The 21,312-nt window shown below is 50.4% G+C and overlaps 1 protein-coding gene across 2 annotated transcripts in view; it reads left to right on the forward strand.

The window, feature by feature from the left end:
* ITGA5 (integrin subunit alpha 5) overlaps positions 1-21,312 on the forward strand; it is a 377,970-nt gene that overhangs the window by 213,896 nt on the left and 142,762 nt on the right. For both annotated transcript variants that reach the window (XM_086964803.1, XM_086964795.1), the window contains exons 6-12: positions 10,526-10,571; positions 11,059-11,184; positions 12,204-12,248; positions 13,999-14,042; positions 14,468-14,524; positions 15,331-15,383; positions 17,811-18,016. In XM_086964803.1, the coding sequence (XP_086820929.1) occupies positions 10,526-10,571; positions 11,059-11,184; positions 12,204-12,248; positions 13,999-14,042; positions 14,468-14,524; positions 15,331-15,383; positions 17,811-18,016 (577 nt within the window). The remainder of the gene's footprint in view (positions 1-10,525; positions 10,572-11,058; positions 11,185-12,203; positions 12,249-13,998; positions 14,043-14,467; positions 14,525-15,330; positions 15,384-17,810; positions 18,017-21,312) is intronic.

Genomic DNA, 21,312 nt, shown 5'->3' on the forward strand with positions numbered 1-21,312 from the left:
TTAAGGTAAGCATAGGTGCCTAGAGGTGCAAAATGCCAACTATGGTTATCTGGTTGCACCACACATGGACAAGTCTCACGTTCAGACCAAGCAGATTTAGTGTGGGCTGGATACAGGGACCTGGTTAGTCTCACTGAGAATTGGATCTTATGTCCTTGATGCAGGGTGTCGTTACCCTGAGTTGGTTCAGATGAGCAGCTACGAAGGCTGTGATGCATGGTCCTGCATAAAGTTGTTTCACTGTGTGGGTTCTGATGAGGCCACCGATCAGGAATTGCAAAGTTCTGCAATGTGAGGTTGTGCCTAGAGTTGTGGTGCATTGGTTCTGAAGGAACCCACAGCAGGGCCACGAGGAATACATTCTGATGGCAGCCAAGGACTTGCAGGTGAGGGCGAGGACACGTCTTTGGGATCAGGACTCACTCAAAGAAGGGTCAGCATCAGGTCACAGTCTGGTCCAGTTGAGTCTGGCCAGATGCTGGACAGATCTCTGGAGCTAGTTATGTCCTTGTAACACAGAACACGAGGCCAATCAACTAACCTTTAGATTAACTCTGGTAGTTCTGGGTTAAAAGAGCAGTTCCAATCTATTTTCCTCTGGTAGCAGGGCAGCCCTTTCAGAGGGAGAAGCTTCTGTTGTTTTTACCCTCCACCGAGGTGTTTGGAATTTCCTGCCTCCCTGTCCTGGCCCCAGTCTGTCTGCAGCCACAATAGGTTAGTGTATAGTTATTTGTGTGAGATGAGGTGAGGTGGTGTTTTTGAAGTTCAAATAGGGATGTGCTCCGCCCCTCCCCATCCTGCCAACATCCAGTCACTCTTATTGTGTGAATGTTAGGGAGGAATACACAAAGGCCAACTGTGCCTAGTCGTGTGACCCAGGAAACAGGCGCTGCAGGCACCAAATGGTTAGGACAAGGAAATATCAACTTTAAAAAAGCTTAATTTTTAGAATTGTGACTTAAAATCCTACTTTACCATTAAAGAGGGTTTAAAATGAAAAATATTTCAGACACCATGCAAGATATTTCACCCTACTCCCAGACAAAAGTTATCACTCAATAAAAATAATAAGGTAACCCAATGTTATCTTATAGGAGAGGTAGGCCTCACATTAGTAAATAAAATAATTTGGCAGATTTTTGCTTCCAGAACATGTAAACCTTAAAAATACAGGTCCAACTTTTAAAATGCAATGCACCCTGCCCTATGGGTTGTTTAGAGATTACCCCAAGGTGACTTATATGCATTAAAATTAGAGTTTTAGGTGCGGCAAAAGGTTTATTTTCCCAGGTGGAAATGGAAGACACGCAGGCTGCAGTGGCAACTCTGAGACCTGTTTAAGAGGCTACTTAAGTGTCTGACTGATACAATAAGAGCTTCAGGCCCACTGGTGTCATTTAATTTACAGGCCCTGGGTACACGTAGTACCACTTTACTTGGGGCTGACTGATAAGTAAATTAAATGTGCCAATTGGGTGTCGGCCTTTTTTACCATTTTTTTTTTTTTAACTTAATTTTTATTGCATCACCAATATAAATGTACAGACAAGATATTCAGCAAAATTAGTATGACATGAGCCAGTTCAATTGGAAACATTCAGTCTTCGTCCGGGGGGATCTCCCCGCTCTTGACGCGGGCGGCTTCATCTCCGTCTTGGTCTGGTACTTCTTACATTGTCTGACCGCTTCATTTTGCACATAACCCTGGAATGCTTTTGTGATTTACGCCCCTCCCCCTCCCCAAATTTCGGTACCCCAACATCCCTCCAAACCAGCTTCCTACCCGCCCTCCCCCGTGGTCGCGCTGCGCCTGAGTAACCATGTATCAGTGCCTGGTGTGTTGTAAGAGAAAGCAAACAATCGCTAAGGTGTGTTCTCCTGTATAGTGTTAGGGTCTGCTCCAGCTAGTTCGCTCTCGCCTTCCTGCCCCTCATCGTCCACATCCCTGAGCGCCTGCACCATCACCTCCCATGCAGTCGCCCTTTCCAGTGCTTTCTCGTCATTCGACCTCCAGGCCATCTGGTATCGTAGGGTACTATCACACGCGGCCCATCTCAGACACTCCCCATACCATCTTTTATACGTGGGCCCCACTCTGGACTTCCAATTTCGTGTGATCTCCCGCTTGGCCAAGATAAGCCCTAAGTCTATAAATTTACTTGACATCGTATTTCTAGGTGTGTGTGGGAACCAGTGAAGGATGCCAACTGCTTTAGTATACTGGATATCCCTGTCCGTCGCACCGTTAAGGGCCCGCCCAACTTCCTGCCAATAGTCGCCTAAAGAGGGGCAATCCCACAGCATATGACATAGATCCGCCCCCGCTGTAGTACATCTGGGGCAAGCAGCGTCGGTCGCCCCAAAGTACTGTTGGATTTTCCCGAGCGTGAGGTATGCCCTGTGGATAACGTAAAAGTGGATCAATTGGAACCTGGCATTCCTCGAGCTCTTCCGCGCCCTCCTCATCAGTTGGCCCCAGGTCGTGTCTGGTATCTCCACCTGGAGGTCTAGCTCCCACTTGGCCTTCAGGGCTGCCAAAGGTTGCAAGGCCTCCCGCTGCATCCTCGAGTACAGGCACGTGACGGCCTTAAAGGTTCCCGCCGCCATCATGGCGTACTGGCAGGCCATCGAGGTACCTGGTTCCTGCAGCCCTTCCCCCCAGTGGGTACGCATGGTGCCTGTGACTGCCGCGTGCAGCAGGTAGTCACCCCTCGGTAGGTCAAATCTCTCTTGCAGGTCCCGAAACGGCAGCAACACCCCATCTTCGTAGAGGTCACCCAGCACGTGTACTCCCGCCTCCTCCCACCCTAGCAAGCGTGACCAGTCACCTCCATGTGGGAGGGCAGTGACCATTCCCAGCGGTATTTCGGGGGCATACATAAGGCGGACACCCGCCCGCTTACGGGCTCGGTCCCAACATAGCCGGAAAGTCTGCTCCTCGACCGTCAGGTCTCCCACTCGGAGTTTCTGGTGCAGCGTAATATAAGCCAGAACGTGTCGCGGGGTGCCTTCGACTCTCGCGTCCTCGGGACCTCTATATACTCTCGCCACCTCCTGAGTAAAAGTCTGCAGCTGGGCAGCGAGGTAATATCCTTCGAAGTCCGGCACTGCCATACCTCCCTCATCTTTGGGGCGTAACAGCGTGTCGAGCGCTATGCGTCTCCTACCCGTGCCCCACAGGAATGCTATGATCAGTGAACTCAGGCGTTTGAAAACCGAACTCGGGATCCATACCGGCAGTGTCCTAAAATAATACAAAAGCCTGGGCAGGGCTATCATTTTAAGCAGGGAAATTCTACCAGCCAGCGAGAGCGGTAGAGTCGCCCAGAAGTCCATAGATCCACGCAGGGCGTTAATACAGCGAGTTACGTTTCCATCCAGCAGGTCGGACGGGGTGTGGTAAACATAAACCCCTAGATAATGTAGGCAGCGCGGCTCCCACCGGAGTTCCTGAGCAGTGAGTGGGCACGGCTCTCCCGGCCTCAGGGGAAACAGACAGGATTTAGGCCAGTTGACCCTCAGGCCCGATAACCTACCGAACTGCTCCAGTAGCCTCCGCGCCCCCTGAAGTTCGGCGCCGGCATCGGCTAAAAACATCAACAAGTCATCCGCATAAAGGGAGATGAGGTGTGGCCTCCCCCTAAAAGGCAAACCTGCGTAGTGGCGGCCCAGTCTGGCCACCGCAGCGAAGGGTTCCATTGCCAACGCAAACAGTAGCGGGGATAGGGAACAACCCTGTCTAGTGCCACGCCTGATCGGGTATTGTCTCGAGATCAGCGCACCCACCCGGACCCTCGCTACCGCCTCAGTATAGAGGACCTTGGTCCACTGTATATATCCGTCTCCCAACCCGAAGCGACGCATCACCTCATACAGGTATCCCCATTCGAGGCTGTCAAATGCTTTCTCAATGTCGATGGACAGGACAAATGGGGAGACGGTGTCTGGCCAGTCCACACCCATCAGTCTCGTGAGTCTGCGGATGTTGTGAGTGGTATTGCGTGTCGGTATGAAACCGCACTGGTCACCATGAACCAGGCTCGTCATGTGCACTAGTAATCTGTTGGCCAGAATTTTACTGAGGATCTTGTAATCCGTCGTCAACATAGATAACGGTCGGTACGAGGACAGCGCCGCACCCTCTCTGCCCGGCTTCAAGAGTGGGATCATAAGGGCCTCGCACATAGAGCCCGGGAGTCGGCCCTTCTCCTGCGCCTCATTGTATACCTCACGCAGCCGCGGAGCAAGATGCTCTAGGTATTTGCCATAAAATTCGATCGGTAGACCGTCAAGGCCCGGGGTCTTGTTTCTAGCCATCTGTTTTACAGCACAACCTATTTCTCCGAGGGAGATGGGCCGCCCTAACTCTTCTGCCTCCGAGTCCTCCACTCGTGGCAACTCTAGCCCGTCCAAGAACTCCTCAAGCTCCTCCGTCCCTCCCGTATCACCACTCAGATAGAGCCCTTCATAATAGGCTCGGAACTTGTTCAGGATCCCGGGTTGGGAGTGGCAAGGCTCCTCCCCTGGCTCCTGGATCCTCATGATCGGCCCTCCCCCCCGGATAGGGTTAGCAAGCCAAGCCAACATCGCCCCCGCCTTATCACCTTCCGCATGCGCCCTCGTCACGTACGCCTTGTGGTCGAAACTACGCAGCCGCTCTAGCTCTACCGCCAGCCCCTCCCGCGCCCCGCTAAGCCCCTCCTGCAGTTCAGGGTGATTCGGGCGCCTCTTCTCAAAATCCCTCAGCCGTGTCTCAGCCTTATCTAAGTCATCCAACAAAGTCTTCCGTGCCCCTGCCGTGTGCCCAATACAGTGTCCCCGCACCACCACCTTGAAAGCATCCCATTCAACCGCCCTCGTGGAAGCCGAGCCACTATTCTCCTCAAAATACCTCTCGATACATTCACTCAGGGCCTCCCTGAACAACAAGTCGTCCAGGGTGTCAGGTTGCAGGCGCCATGTTGGCACGCAGTTAACAGTCACCATCCATTCCAGAGACATCAACAAGGGGTTGTGGTCCGATATCGTCCTGGCCAAGTATTCCGCCCCTCCCACCGCAGGGAGCACACATTCCGAACAAAGAAACGCATCCAGCCTCACATGTAAATCATGCAGGTGCGAGTGAAAGGAGTAGTCCCTAGTGGTGGGGTGCAACGCCCTCCATGCATCCGTGAGGGCCCAGCTCTCCTGCCATTCTAATCTACGCTTGGCGATCCTATGTGCTGGGGACGCGCGTAGCGGGGGATGGGACCTATCTAGTAGCACATCCTCAACCGAGTTGAAGTCCCCCCCCCCAAGAGGACCGGTCCTGCCAAGTAACCCGCCAATTTGCCCGAGATGTTAGACAAGAAAGCGGGCAGGTCTACATTAGGAGCATACACATTACAGAGCGATATCATCCTGCCTCTCAGCCTTCCTTCCACCGCCACATATCTGCCCTCTGGGTCTATCGACGATTTCGAGACTTGGAAGGGAACCCCCGCCCGTATCCAAATCAATGTCCCCCTCGCAAATGCTGAAAATGTCGTGTAGAATAACTGCCCCCTCCAGCGCCTTTGTAGAGCCGCCCCTTCCTGCTTATTTAGGTGCGTCTCCTGCAGGAACGCTATGTGAACCCCCCTACGCTTGAGGTACGCCTGAACCTTATGTCTGCGCGTCATGGACTGCATACCCCGCACATTCCAGGTCACACATTTCAACGCTCCAGTACTAGCCATTCCCCCCTACACAACCGGACCATACAGCAAAGAACAGTGTTCGCCTAAGTCCCGCGACCACGGGCCCTCCCCCCCACCCTCTCCAAACAGGAAGCCAAACCCCTCCAACAACTACAACCCCCTGAGCAACCCCAACTGCTCGCAACTCCCACCCCCCCAGGACAGGCCCCCCCGCAACTGGAAGTACCCCCATCCAAACCAACACTCCCGACCACCTCTCAAGGAAAGGTGGTAATATTCGCAGTCCCCACTGCGATGACCTTAGGGGCCAGTAAGGCGCGGCTCAATGCTATAAGACCTCCAACAAATCAGCCCCGCGCGCTCCACCCCACAATCCCCACATTACAGATCCCCAAAACCTCAATCAATATCTTTCCACTGCTGCGGGTCCATCGCCCCGGTGTCCAACCAGCGAGTCCATTCCGCCAAACCAGTTCAGCACGCCTCCAGTATCTCTCCCGAGGTCTGCGGCGTCACAATAGGGCCCCGGGCTCCACCAAATTCCGATTGTCCTGTCTCTGAGCCCGTTCCCGGGGCCTCCGAATCCGTGCCCTTCCCAGACTGAGTCCTGGCGGCTCTAGATAAGTCCACCACCGCCTGTAGGGCCGCCTGCCTCTCCGCCTCCGTCTGCGACATCGAGGGTTTCCCGGTCCTCTTGCGATTCCTTCTGATCCGTTGGGACTGCCTGATCGGCTTTTCCACCTTGGCCTCTTCCTCCCTGGCCTTAGCACCGTCCGTTCCCGCCTTATAAGTGTCCCACCAGTCCCATGCATCCGCGGAAGTCGTGAAGAATAAAGACTTCTCGTCCACCACCACTCTTAGCTTGGCAGGAAACAACAGGGAGTACTTGATACCTTCCTGGCGGAGCTCTCGCTTGAGGGACAGGAAGTTTGCCCGAAGTCGCTGAGTCTCAAACGTGTAGTCCGGGAACATGGTGACTCTGTTGTTTTCCACTTGAAAGGGCCCTGCCTCTCTCGCCCTCTGCAAAAGCCAGTCTCTGTCCCGGTAATGGAGCAACTTGAACACCACCGGGCGAGGAGGAAGGCCCAAGGCTGGCGGACGCGCCGGAACTCTATGTGCCCGCTCCAGGGAGAAGAAGGGGGACAGACCTTCAGGTGCCACCTCCGTCCGCAGCCAGTTATCCAAGTAGCCCACCATGTCGTCGCCTTCAATTTTCTCCGGCAGGCCCACTAGGCGTACGTTGTTGCGCCTGTTCCTGTTTTCTGCATCCTCGGCCCTCCTTTCCAGCACCTTCAGACGGTCCATCACGTCGGCCATCTGGGCCTTCACCGTTGCCTGGGCCGGGGCTAAGTCCTTAACCGTGGTCTCCACGGATTTTACCCTGTCCTTAAGTTTGTCGTGGTCGGCCTTCAGGAGGCCCAAGCCCGTTGCCACCTGAGCTATATCTTGCTGCAGGGCATCCTTTGTGGTGGCGATGGCTTCCAGGATACGATCCTGCATCCGCTGTAACGCCGCTTGGTCTCTCTCCGCTCCTTCCGCCGCCTCAGTGTCGGTCGCGCCATCTCCCTTCCCCTTCGGCTTCCCCATCTGGGCCGAGACGGGCGGTGGTCCTCAAATGTGTTCCTGGTCGCCCTCCGAGCGTCGCCGGGCACCGTCCTCCGGCCGGGTTCTCAGGTCCAGAAACGTCACCAAGAGGCAGGAAGCACCGAGCGGTCGTGGCCCGGCCAGCGCCAGTTGCGCCAGAGGTCCGGGGTTCTCGTCTCCGGGTCACTGTCGCACCGTTGTCGCCCCAATCAGGAGACGGTCCTCAACCACCGCCCAAGGGCGCGCCCAAAGTCCTTCCTGCACCTGGGGAGAGGCGCGACGCGGCCGCCAGCACCTCTAGCGTGTCCGGGAGCGGTCTTCAGTGGGTCTCCGGGCAGATGTCTCCGTCACAAGCGATCTCATGCCATCGCCGCCATTTTGGGGTCCGCGACTTCTCGGCCGAGTTCAGCTTTCAAAGTTAAGATACTGCTGTGGGAAGGCTCGCTGTCGTCCTCCGCGGGTCCCGGACCCTCCGCAGTACCGTCCAGTACCGGATAGTGTCCTTTATCTCGGGGTTCGAATGAATTTTCAGGATATTTTCCGGGATCGGGCACGGAGCTCCGAGCTCACGCTGCCTACCTCCTCGGCATCCAAGCCACGCCCCTCTGCCTTTTTTACCATGTTTAAAGGAGAGTGCACAAGTGTGTTGGCACGTGTTATCGGTGGTAAGGGGCGCTGAGACTTAACCCCGCCGCCGCGGCCATCAGCACCGAAGGGGTTAAAAGCCAAAGAAAATTGTGTTGGTTCAGAAAACAGAAGGGGTGAAAGCAAAAAGTTTGGGAGGTGATCCACCAGAGAAGGCTAGGTCCAACACAGGGAATATATACCGTTTTAGGCTGTTTTGCGGAAATTAAAGTGTATTATATTGTGTTCACATTTTCGTCCCCACCGCCTGGTACACTGAAGGGCAGGGCATTGCTTTGAATTCTGAATAGGGAGACGCATTGTCACCTATAAATTCTGCATACAGAATTTGCAGTAGCAGAGAACTCCCCTCAGTATTGTCGGTCTGTAAAATGTTGAAAAAAAAATCACTTTTTTTTTCTTCTAAAGAACTATTTTATAAAATGACAAAAAAGGGGGGGTGAGGGGGGAGTTGACCGATTTTGTAAAAAAATCTATTTAAATCCAGCTAAACAACTAGTCTAGGGTAATCTCGGGATTGAGGTCCCTCCCAAAACGCCCTGGAGAATGAATGTCTGTGATCCGGCCAGTACTGGGGCTGGTATGAAAACCTTTTCTAGCTTTGCATTTAGCTCCGAGCCAAGCCTGAAGAGCTCACGAGGGTCTGCCTTCTTTCTTCATTAATAACAATCATGCACCAAGGGATGTATGGTGACCTCGTCTGTCAAGATCTATGGAACTCGATTCCTCCTTGTCTGGGAGGGAAGACGGAAAAACCTGTCAGCCATCTTTCTTACTTAGCGTTCGTTCAACACTTCTCTTATTTTCACAAGTGCACGAAGAGCTCCCTGGGGGGAAAATAAAAAAGTTCTTGCGCTTAACAATGGAATTCTCTGGCTGTCTATTCCGCACATGGGTCTTTCCTACTATCATCTTTGGCACTTAAAACATGTGACGTCATAACCAGAGGCAGACTTTCCTATTTGGCAAAGTGCTTACATTCCTAACCTGCTGGCGACTAGCACAGAACATCTGCTTCTGTCCCAAATGTCCGGAGGTGGACATTAGTGCTGTTCTAGATAGGGTGACCACTTCCCACCAGGTCCTTACAGACACTGTTACCAGTTCACGACATCTGTGTTAAAGGCGAATGCATTCTGGGTGTTGTAGTACTGATTTGCTTTCATAAAATTAATTAGACTAAGACACATGAAAAAAGGTACATGAATCACCTTAGTTCTCGTTCTTCTTTGATAACTTGCATAGTCTTGCATCAGATTCTTAGCAGACTGACTCATTCTGCCTTCCTAAAAAAGGGGCCAGATCTGCTTGGCATCTTATTTGTAGAAGGTCCTTTCCCAATAATTTTTTTGAGAACTCTTATTTTTATTTTTTTTATTCTGAGTATTTGTAACTTTTTCTTGAACGCAATTTTGTGCACATAATTGCTTAGTCAAACTTTCACATCTATAAGCAGTCTTTTTTTCTAACATTCAGTTTGCTAAAGCCTGGTGCGTGCAGCGAATGAATCTGTAAGAATCTTGTGATGTGCCTTGTGTTCTCAATCAGAGCATGTTCCTTGCAGCCACAACTGTACTAATCCTCTTTCACCCACTCTACCCTACACAATGCCACTCCGGGATACTTTTGCCACTCCACTAAGTTTTAGCCATGCTGAAGAGCAGCCATGCTGAACAACGGCCACACTGCTGTACAAAAGGCTAAAAGACATTGGCAAAGCCAATAGCCATCACATGGGTGAGACTAATGGCTTTTGCAGTGCTCGTTTGTGTGGCCTTTCTTCACCATTTCTCACAATTGTACTGCAGTTGGATTGTGGAGGAGTGTGGCTCTCTGATTAGAGCGGCAGACCCTGATGCAGAGGTCTGGCCCGGGACCAGGGTTCAATTCTCGACGCGGCAGGGTCCTGAGCCCAAAAATGTCCACGGACTCGATAATTCTCGCCTCGTGCCTATTCTAATCATGGGGTCCCACGCTGCAACTCTGGGCAATAGCTTGCTTAATCTCCACTACGGCGGCCCACTCGCTGCAGGATGCCTGGCTTTCACCTTGGGGATGCCCAGTAGGGGTTATTTCACAGGGAAAAAGTCAGGACGGGTTCCCAAGGCAAGCGCCTTGATGCCTTCGGATGATACGTGAGCTATATAAATCGCAATACATTTACATTTACATTGTGAGTTATTCTGATGAATGTTTTAGATGCTTCTGAGATTCTTGCATCACATTTACTCACGTAGACCCAAACACTGCTGGCTAGTTCTAGTTAGAATGGCAATTAGACTCGCAGTCTAATCCGCACCGCAACCCTTTAAACCGGAAGTCCCTCCCCACACCTGCGCTCCCCACTCCCAAACACCTGGGAGTACCACTTTAATGAAGTTAGTTACAAGTGCCTGGGGCTTGTCCACGGTTCAGCTTTATCGACAATCCTTTGGGGCCTAAGAAGTTTGGGTTCAAAGATCCATTAAAGAAAGTCACTCTTGGTGGCTCATAATTGCAAGAGTGTGGCTTATGTCCAGTCGGATATGTCTACTGTGCATGGTTGAAGTACAGCTATCATCTGCTCTTCTGTTCTTTTTAGGAAAGCTGTCTTGACTGCTTTTATCCTTTGTTCCTAGTCAGGTCGAGTGTTGCTTGGAGGACCTGGAAGTTACTACTGGCAAGGTACGGAGACTCCTCTTTCTTGTATGAGGGCAGAGACTCTTGAGGGGGCTGCATCCCACTACCTTCCTTAAGATGCTGAGGAGGGAGGGGCGGAGCTCCAAGGGGCGGTAAGAGTGCTTGTTGCCCTGGGGTTGAAGAGGATTCATTAGCTCCTTGGTGAGCGAAAGGTAGAAAGTAAGACTTGAGGTCTACCTTCCTTGTACCTGAAGCACTATTTGTGCCTCCGTTCTAACTACCCAAAGGACCCATTAGTATTTGTGTTTTTGACTTCTTTTCCTGTACGCTTTAATGACTTAAGTCCAGGAAATGATTGACTTTTAATTCTCATGTTCAGAATAATGTTCAAACTTTACTGCCTTCATTCTTGGATTGAAAGAGGCACGGATGTTATTTGTTTGAGAGCGGCATCTCTTACCCTCCTGTTTTGTATGATGTATTTATACGAACAAACATTTTGACTATGCAGGTTTTCTCTTCTTTTTTCTAGGTCAGGTGATCACTGCCACTCAGGGTCAGATCCAGGACTCGTTCTTTCCCGAATACTTCATCTTGGAAATCAAAGGTCAAATGCAGACACGACAGACGGCGGGCAGATATGACGATAGTTACCTAGGTAAGGCGGTCACTCAGTGTGTATGTGTGTGTGTTTACTTCAAATGCAGGAAGCCTGTTTTCTAGGAGTCTCCGCAACACTGAGATGCCTCCTTATGTCACTCGCTGGTGATATACATGGAGATTGGACGTGGTAGGGAAAGGACAACACGCTGGGCATTCTTAAAGATCAAAGTTATGGACCAAGCAAGAGGTTAGAGCCCAAAAATCAGTGTGAGGCCCGAGAATCCATGTATAGACTTGTTAATGTAAGGTTAATAGCTGCCACGAGCTCTGGAGCAGAAATCTACAGTGTCCCCATCCTGTATGAGCCAGGTGTGTCTGTCCTGGTGTCCGCCACTTCCGTCAAGCGCGGGGGGGGGGGGGGTAAACAGGGTCATCCTCAAAGCAAAATAAGTGCCTTTCAACAAACTGATGTGCCACGCCTGCCAAGGGGTTAATTCAAGGCTCTGGGAAGGGAGAACTGCAGAGTGTTTTCTCTTCATCTCATCTAACAAGTTCAAAAGAGGTTTCATCCAGTTTGAGAGGCGATGGCTTACCTCGAACAAAATTATAAAGAGTCCTTCTAAGTGGCTATTTACAGAAATGTCTTGGACTGGTTTAAAGGTCAAAATGCAACCCTTTGAGTCCATGTTCCCTGGTCTCTAGAACGATACTGCCAATTTTTCTGTTTAACCACATTGGGAATTACTGAAATGAGCTGCAACCCAACATAATATGCAAGGGCACTGGATGGCGGACATCCCTTTACCACTTAGTGGTGCGCAGTGGGATGGGCAGCTGGAATACCAGTATCTGAACCGTGGACTAGAGAAGTTCTCAAATCAACTGACCTATATTGAGGTGGATTGTCAAATGACTCTAGGCAACATTTCTCATCTCATTTCCTTCTAGAAATGTGTGTGTGTGTATATTGGGGATTTTCCTTACCCCCATTAGCCGAATCAGCTTTTCCAAGCCCCATTTTAAAGCTGTTTGTTGTAATCCTTCTCAGTTTTATTCTTTTCTTTTTCTTTCCAGGGTACTCGGTGGCAGTTGGAGAATTCAGCGGGGATTCTACAGAGGGTGAGGCTTCTTGTTGTAACATCACAAGATAAGTCGAAGTGGCTGTCTGCGACTTCGTTGTTGAGCTTCACCCTCTTGTATAGTGGCAACATGTCGCTGTGTGTCTACAAGTGGGATCTTCAGAGTGGTGCACTCCCTCAGGAGGGAAGTCACTGGTTACCTTGTTGCCATCTTGCAATGGCACCTGCTGCTTTAGTTTGTACCTTGGAGTGCTTATGGGGAGGGGGTTAAGATTATTAGGACTGTTGGTGGCTTTTAGCTGTTGGGAGTTCACAGGGCTGCGCCTTCTCTGTAGTTGGGTGGTCACGGTTTTGGTGTGCTCCTGTCTGTAGTGCATCCATAAAGTAGTTCTCTCCGAGCGGTCTGTTGCCCACAGGGTGGAGCATGTCCCAGGATCTCCTGATCTCTTTATTTTCGGGTACCGAGCTAGACAAGTAAGTACTGTACACCCTGAACAGAACTGACATGCTGCCCGATTATGATACCAAGAACTTATCTTAACCTCTTCGCTGCTGATGACGAGCTCAGCTAGTCATCAGCTACGGCGCTCGTATGCTGATGACGAGCTGAGCTCGTCATGTAACGCGGTATTTTGAAAATTGTTGCACACAGCGGGAAAAGCCGCCGCAGCGATGCAGTTAGGTTTTTCTAGCCCCAATCACTGTTGATATACACGGTCCCAAACATGTACTCTGATCACATTACTAACAAAGTGTATTACCTCGCTGACCCTGTTAGTATATGCGGCCTTGAAGAGACCTGGTTCTCTAGCATTGCCCAGACCCTGTTCATTTATGTAGCCCTGCCCAGAGGTTGTGAACCCAAACCTTGGTAGTATTTGTAGCTGAAATAGAGCGGTTTCTCATGTGATCTCAGACACTTTTATGAACGTGAAGGGAGCTCATTTTGTCACGCTTCCAGAATGCCATATCCTACATACAGTCATGAACAGGGCTCATACTCTTGGAGGATCCCAGGCCCTTTTGATACATAAAAACCTCCACAGAATGGGTGATCTAGAAAGACTCCATACCCTACCGGCTATGAACAAGGCTCCCTCTGCCACTGGGCGCCAGCCTTGGTCAGTATAAGCATCCTTGAACAAAGTGCGTTACCTTACATGACCCCAGGTGTATTGAGCCCCGGGCAGGTTCTCTAGCATGGCCTCCCCATAGTACGTTATGCACCGCAATACGTACTTGACCGAAGCATAGTCAAATGCTCTTAGTATAGAAGCCCTGTGTGAGCGTAATCCCAACTCGCAGCTAGTGCCAACTGGGCATGGTGAGCCTTGAGTCCCTCATGGCAACCCATCCTTTGCTGAATAGACTTCCCTAACCAGAGGAAACCTCTCTAGCCAGAACTGAGCAGAATATGATGGAGAAGTGCATGGTGATGCAATGACGTTTCAAAGAGATACTTTTGTCAAAGATCTAAATCCATTTATTGAAAGAGGCCTGTTATAACTCAATAATTATTCTGTGGATTTGGTACAGTTACGTTTTCCCTTAGTCTATAGAGAATGAAAGTGGGGTCTAGAGCGGTGGGGTAATGGCACCTTGTCTGTCCTTCCGAAAGGACTCATTCAGACATCTCCACACTAAGCACAGAGCAGCAGCTTGAGGCATAGTGCCTTGTGGTATTGTATTATAATGCTTTACAAGACAGTAAAACATTACCTCGTAAGTCTGACGAGTATGTTGTGCCCATTACTTCATCTTCTGATTAGCTTCTTGTATTGATTTTTCAGATTTTGTTGCTGGTGTCCCCAAAGGAAACATGACCTATGGCTATGTAAGTGACCAAGAGCTTCCCCGTCTCGTCTATATAGAGGGAGATAAAGGGCAGATCGGGTAGATCTTTGGGAGATGAGTGAGCAGACCGCATACGTGGAAGTGAGTGTAGAGTCCGAGTATATCTCTGGGAGGGTGGGAAAGACGTGGGAAGATTTGTATGTGGGTGAATAGAAGTATCCATATGGTTGTTGAGAGGTTAAGTGCCCATGGGTGGGTAACAGTGTAAGGCTCTATTGGGAATGGGGGGATGGAATATGCATAAACGGGAAGTTTCCTTTATGGACATAGGAGCATCATGCCAAGGACCCTTGGCACAAGAGTTTGTAGTAGCAGGACGATTCATGCATATGAATGGAAGGTCCTGTTGGGGGAGACATGAGTTTTAGGGCCTACATTTATGTCTCTCCTTCCCTTTGTTTGCAGGTTACCATACTGAACGGCACGGATCTGAAGTCTTTGTATAACCTCTCCGGGGAGCAGGTAGTGTACGAGTGTAAGCGCGTAATAATGTGGCCATTGTCCTTCAAAGCTGCTAGGAAAACGGGCCGCCCTACCCAACCCCATGGCTAGACAGCAAAGGGTTGCTTTTTTGAGGCGCAGTGGCCCCCTCATCCTAGCGCTGTGCTTTTGTGTTACCCCTCTGGTATTAATGATGGGGTCCTTCCTTGGTGGGCTGGTGTGTCCAATTGCTCGTGGTCTTAGGATTCTACCTTGTCACAGCTTGAACTCACCGAATCCCGGCTCTGCTGCTCAGGGTCTAGTCCTCGACGTGGTTAGCCACAATTGTGTTTGAAAATAGAAGTTGTGCATCCCTTTGGGGCGTCCTTACTCGTGATCGAGATCCTTTCCTGTGTCACATGTCCACTTGCTTTCACAGGATTGCTTCTCATCTACTGGACTTTTCTTTCCACCTTGCTCGGAGTCCAACACAGGGCTTGCTGTCATCGATCTGACCACTGAGCTATCTTTCGGCCCACCCAGCTCAGCTGGCCTTCACTCTTTGGCCTCTCTGGGACGAGGAGCTAGTCACCTTTCGTGACGTCACTTCCTGGCGTGACGTCACTTCGTTGACAGCGTCCCCCCCCCCACCCCCCCCCCCCCCCCCACACACTTTTTTTTAGGACTTGTGCCCTGCTAATAACCCTGGGTGGATGAAATACTGTCAGCTCAAAAACTACTGGAACTTTAGCAGTACCCTCTTCTCCAGCGCTCGGCGTTGACAATGCAATGGCTGATCGAAACCCTGCAGCGAGCTCACCCCCGTATCTTGTTTCCTCTCTCCCCAGATGGCCTCTTATTTTGGCTACGCCGTGGCCGCGACCGACATCAACCGTGATGGGTGAGTAAGGCACACCGGAAGGGGAGGGGGCGTGTGACAGTAGTGAAAGAGCTTGAACTGCGGTATTTTACTATCTATTCTATCCTCTGTCCTGTGTGTGAGTGAAGCTTGCAGCGCACCGGTTCGCGGTGGACATGCCCTATTTGGGATGGAGCCGCACTCTCGTTGCAGTGTGTGCTGCGCCTGCCTAGTATTTGGGAGAATCAGCGTTGTTGATTTCCAACCGTGAAAGAAATGAGTGCTGTGTGTGAGGGGTGGCTGCATTGCAGCATCTTGGGAAATACGTTCGGTGGGTTTGAAATCCATGATGTGCCTGAGGGAGGCTTGCTGTGCGCTCTGTACATGTTCTGAGGATCAGTGCATTGCAACGGCCCACGCACTACCTGGCCTGAGTGTGAGGAAAGATGCACTCTGGCAGCCTGATTACTAAATGCCCTATACGAGGGGCAATTACACCACAGCAGCCCCATGATGTACCTATCACGCGAGGGAAGCTTGAACTGCACCGATACACGATGCACCTCGGATGTGTGTAAGGAGAGCTTGCAGTGCAGCAGTCTGTGCTTTACCCGCCCTGCAGTTGAACGTAGTTTATACCAGGACATCCTGTGCCGGGTGCTGTGTGAGAGATCTGTGCTGTGGCAGCCCGTGATGTAGGTTATGTATGAAGTAACGCAAGGCTCCATGCAGCTCGTGCTGTCTGTCCTTTGTATGAGGAAGCTTGCAGCCGGTGAGGTCCATCCTTTGTTGGCGATTGATGCTTGCACTGCTGCTGCCTGTTCTTGGAGTTGGGTGCTTGTGGTGGGGGTTGCCCAGACACTGACCCTTTTGACCAGCACTATGCTTACGAAAGAAACTAAAATGAGACCTAACACCCCTCAGTCCTTTACTGTATGTAATCGTGCACATTCCTTACTTTTGTACACCTTGTTACAGACTGTTTTGTGGCTTCTCTGTGCTTCGACTTTCCTTCTTTCTTGGTAATGTACCCCTCCCATCGCTCCACCTCCACGTGCTAAAGGCCTCAGCCTCTGCAGGTGGTTTTAGTTATGCTTGGAAATCGGAATGAAGGAGGCGTCCTGGGATTTTGGGGATTTCTGTTCAAGGCAAACTGCCTCGCTAGCGCCTGAAAAAAATAATTTCTCTAGTGTCTCCTTTTTCTCAGCCCAGCCTCGCACCCACCCGCCATTCCCCACATTTCAGTTAATTTAGTTGTGAAGCTTTGAGGACAGCAAGGAATAGGCACAGGCAAAGAAGCCAAGGATTACACAGCGCATTGTGTTTCTGCCCGCTTTGACCCTGCCCTCTGTCCCACCTGCAGTTTAAAACAGGGGGCTCCCTGGGATATTGTCGTCCAACTCTTCGATGCCAGACAGATGCCATAGTGAACTTCCAGGCAATGATCCTGACTTCCACCTTTCCTATCCCCGACAGATGCCGTAGTGAACTTCCAGGTAATGATCCTGCCTTCCACCTCTCCTATCCCCGACAGATGCCGTAGTGACCTTCCAGGGAATGATCCTGCCTTCCACCCCTCCTATCCCGACAGATGCCGTAGTGACCTTCCAGGGAATGATCCTGCCTTCCACCTTTCCTATCCCAGACAGATGCCGTAGTGACCTTCGAGGGAATGATCATGCCTTCCACGCCTCCTATCCCTGACAGATGCTGTAGTGACCTTCCAGGGAATGATCCTGCCTTCCACGCCTCCTATCCCCGACAGATGCTGTAGTGACCTTACAAGGAATGATCCTGCCTTCCACCTTTCCTATCCCCGACAGATGCCCTAGTGACCTTCCAGGAATGATTCTGCCTTCCACCCCTCCTATCCCTGACAGGATCATTCCCTGGAAGGTCACTACGGCATCTGTCAGGGATAGGAGGGGTGGAAGGCAGGATCATTCCTGAAAGGTCTCTATGGCATCTGTTTGGGATAGGAGAGGTGGAAGGCAGGATCATTCCCTGGAAGGTCACTACGGCATCTGTCTGGGATAGGAGGGGTGGAAGGCAGGATCATTCTCTGGAAGGTCACTACGGCATCTGTGTTCCACCTCTCCTATCCCCGACAGATGCCGTAGTGACCTTCCAGGGAATGATCCTTCCATCCACCTCTCCTATCCCAGGCAGAGTGAGATAGTGGATTCTCAGGTGCCTATCGTCCTCCTGGGGGTGGAGTCAATGGGCTCTCTGGATTTCTGCTTCCCAGCTCTTTGGTCGTTCTTGGTGCAGAGGGAACATGACTCCCGGGACCCCTCTATGTCTATGCTTGAAGGGTGCTGCCTTGTTGGGCTTTTTCTGTTCCAAGAATACTAAAGTTTACGTACCCTGACAGTCCTGGTCTTAAATGCTTACGCTTCTCCCAATGTGCTCAACATTACCGTTGATTCTTTCCCGAGATCTTTATCTAGACTTTTCTCCTCTTCCCAGACTGGACGACTTGCTGGTTGGCGCCCCGCTCTTCATGGAGAAGACTCTGGACGGGAGGGTGCAGGAGGTCGGCCGAGTCTACGTCTACCAGCAGGGCTACGGCATGGACGCTGGAGCCACCATGGTGTTGACTGGCTATGAGGAATACAGTCGATTCGGGAGTGCAGTTGCTGCCCTGGGGGACTTGGATCAAGATGGATATAATGGTACATGCTTTTCTGGCTCTGGAAATTTATCTCTGTTTAAGGCATTTCCTTTATTTATTGTGTTTTATATAGCGCTGGCTATCCTTCAGCCCCAAAGTGTGTTTGTTCTTTTTTTACACAGCTTGTTCTAGACTAGAGCCATTATTAAGTGTGTCCTTAACCTCGAATAACTAGTGCTCATGCTTGTTTTTACAAGAATGTGAGGTAAAAGCAGCCTGCAGTACTTCGTCCCCACCTCTCTCTGAACATCCTCGAGGAGTCTAGCCAAACATCACTCATTAAACATTGCACTTCGCCTTATTCTCTGAGTGTGCGCTTCATTTTGGACTTTAGACTCTGTCTGACATTTTGATCGTCAGGCTCTCCCCATGCAGTGCACCACACTCCTACCAGTCACGGGATCCGAAAGGGGCACTTAACAATGTGCCCTTAAAGAAGGGGTCTTGCTACTCCGAAACGCGTCGGCGAAAATCAATGATAAGTGGTGCAGAGAGGCGGGCTGCAAATCATAGCCTGATGGCGGAGTGATGTTGAGTGCGCTCCTATGCGAAAGGGCACATTGTTGGAAATCTATGGCACGGCGGTCCGGCCGTGGGAAGCTGCACCATCATTAGCTGACACAGAAATAGGAACCAGCTGGTGAGGCTGACGTCTGAACCATCAGAAGTGGATCAGCACATCCCTCATGCAGATCGAGTCTGCCTGTCTGTGCCATTGCCTATGAAGGTATCAATGAATTTTAAAGTACATGGGACATTTGAACTTACTATAAGAATAATGACTTTCGCTATGGGACTTCGTGTTCCATCGTGCACTTGAACAGTTAATTGCACTATGTAAAACGCCCACTGCGGGCAGAGCCCAATTGAATTACCGGAAATGAATAAAACCGAATGTGCAAAGACGGCGAATGTTGAATGCCTTGTGTTTGTGAGCCCATGAAGAAGGGGTCTTGCTACCCCGAAACGTGTCGGCGAAAATCAATGATAAGTGGTGCAGAGAGGCGGGCTGCAAATCATAGCCTGATAGCGGAGTGATGTTGAGTGCGCTCCTATGAGCAAGGGCACATTGTTGGAAATATATATGTGTGTATGTATGTATGCATGTATGTGTATATATATATATATATATATATATATATATATATATATATATATATATAATATATATGTGTGTGTAATTTTTTTTTTTTAAAGCACTAGCTTGTGTCGGCAAGATCACTGGTGAAATTGAAAACATGTTTGTTTGTTGCTTATGCCCCTTAACGCCCAAAATAGTGCGGAAATGTGTATGTAAGTTTCAGCAATGCTTAAACCGCACATTTGCTAAAGGAGTTGCTAGCTATGTATGTCAAGTCTATAAACACAGAGGCCACAACAGCCATCTTTGCGTTCATTTTTGTCTGCTTCATAGGAGGCTTACTAGAAAGAAGGCCACGTTATTCTTAAGCCCTAACGTCTGCAGCGTCTGGCTGGAGACTTCCATGCAGCCTTAAAGCGATCTGTGTTAAAAAGCATCAAAGCCATGGCATCAGTCCTGCAAAACGTCAGACACTCTTTGAAACCAAACTCATCATCACCAGCACATCCCCTCTGGATATTTGTATTAACAATACCTCATGTACAGGGCTGATCACAAATCCAGTCTTCTCCATAAAAAGTGGCATATCCTTATCTTCTAAACCTGATCCTCTCCGGAGATTCACTAATAATTCACATGCAGGATACTTTGGTGGGACATACTACAGCGGAGTAGCCATCCTTGTTGTTTCTTCCATTTCACTTATAATTGCCTCTTTCAGATCTGGACTTCCATTTTTGGGCTCGTGATACAGCGGTGGGTGTAAATCTACAAAGCCTGCCACTTTTTTCAATAGGTGGTTTGCGTAGCTTTCCACAAGAATATAGTTGAACACGCAATTTTGGATCAAATTGATTGTTGTGACCAGTGGGTGCGCCCAGAAAACTGGAAGAGTAGAATATGCAATCGCTGTGTGAGAAGTTGGCCTGGCATATGCTGTCTACTATTCTAGTGGGCACCTTGCACCAGTCCAAATGACCCTTATTGATGGTAGGTTAAAGATAACTTCAATAGACACAGGGCCTAGAGCCTGTAGAAGTGCTGGGGCCACAAGTAACCACCCAAGGCAGTGACACAGGAGACCCACATGGAGCATGTGCATTGTTTAAACACAGCCGTGGATTACCATTAACTTCTACGGGCGAAGTCGTGGTTGGAAATTTACAGAAAAGGGACACTTCGAGGAGGGCTTGGAGCAAACCACTGACTTAAGGGGTTCTAGGGCCAACACCCATGGGAGCACCGGAGTACTCGAGTTACCTCACCCAGGGAAGCCAGGTGCATAGGCGTCTTTTGGTGTCTGGTTTCGTCATAATTTTTAATGTCGATCTGCTGCAAAGTGCTGCTGCCGTCTTAGCAGAAAGTGTCCGGGGTGATCCAGGCCTGGATCGAAGATGAGAAGGACCTGAAAGCAGAGGTGACAGAGTCTGGGTCACTTGGCAGTGACCAGGGGCACAGTAGTCGAATGCCCACTGATGTCTGGTGATTTCAGGTGAAGGTGAAGCTTGACTCTTCAGCCACGAGAACCAGAAGGTGTTGACGATTACCAGGATCTGGAATCCAGCTGTCCCACAAAGGATGTTGAGTGTTGCAGTGTCAGTGCCCAGATTAGACCCAACAAGCCTTGGCAACAGCAACCCACACAGGAATCAAAGAAATGCTTCGGTGTGGACCAGCAAGTTCCGAGGGACTCACCACTTTGTAGGGTGGCAGGGCACGTCTGAAGCAATCAGGGAAGTCCAAGGAAAATCCAAATGGCCTTCGTGGGGACCCACCAGTCAATGGAACAGGGATCGCGAAGGGGCCTCGAGCTGAAATGCAAAAAGCAGGCTCTCGGAACACTCGTGGAGTGTAGGCCCACAATCTTCGGTGCAGATGATGCTCGGGGCTTGGGCTACAAGTAAACCAAAGCACAACTTCAGGAAAGATCGGGAAGTCAATGCACTAGCAAATGTGCATGTGTCCAGGAGTTCCGGTTCCACGTCACTCTTGAGGGCTGCAGGCCTGAGCTTTGCTGGGGACTTGGGTCGGCCTTCAAGAAGTCTGGAAATCCCCTTCCTGGACTGCAATTACTTCGGAGTCCGCCGGGAGCTTCGGAGATGCAAACCGGCAAATGCTTTGTTGGTGCCTGCTTGAGCAGGGGAGTCACTCCTTTACCCCACAGGAGATTCTTCCGTCCTCTAGTCTTTAGAAGAACGTCAAAGTTCCAGAATTCT

Source organism: Lissotriton vulgaris, chromosome 1_1, assembly GCF_964263255.1.
Source record: "Lissotriton vulgaris chromosome 1_1, aLisVul1.2, whole genome shotgun sequence".
NCBI classification, from domain to species: Eukaryota; Metazoa; Chordata; class Amphibia; order Caudata; family Salamandridae; genus Lissotriton; species Lissotriton vulgaris.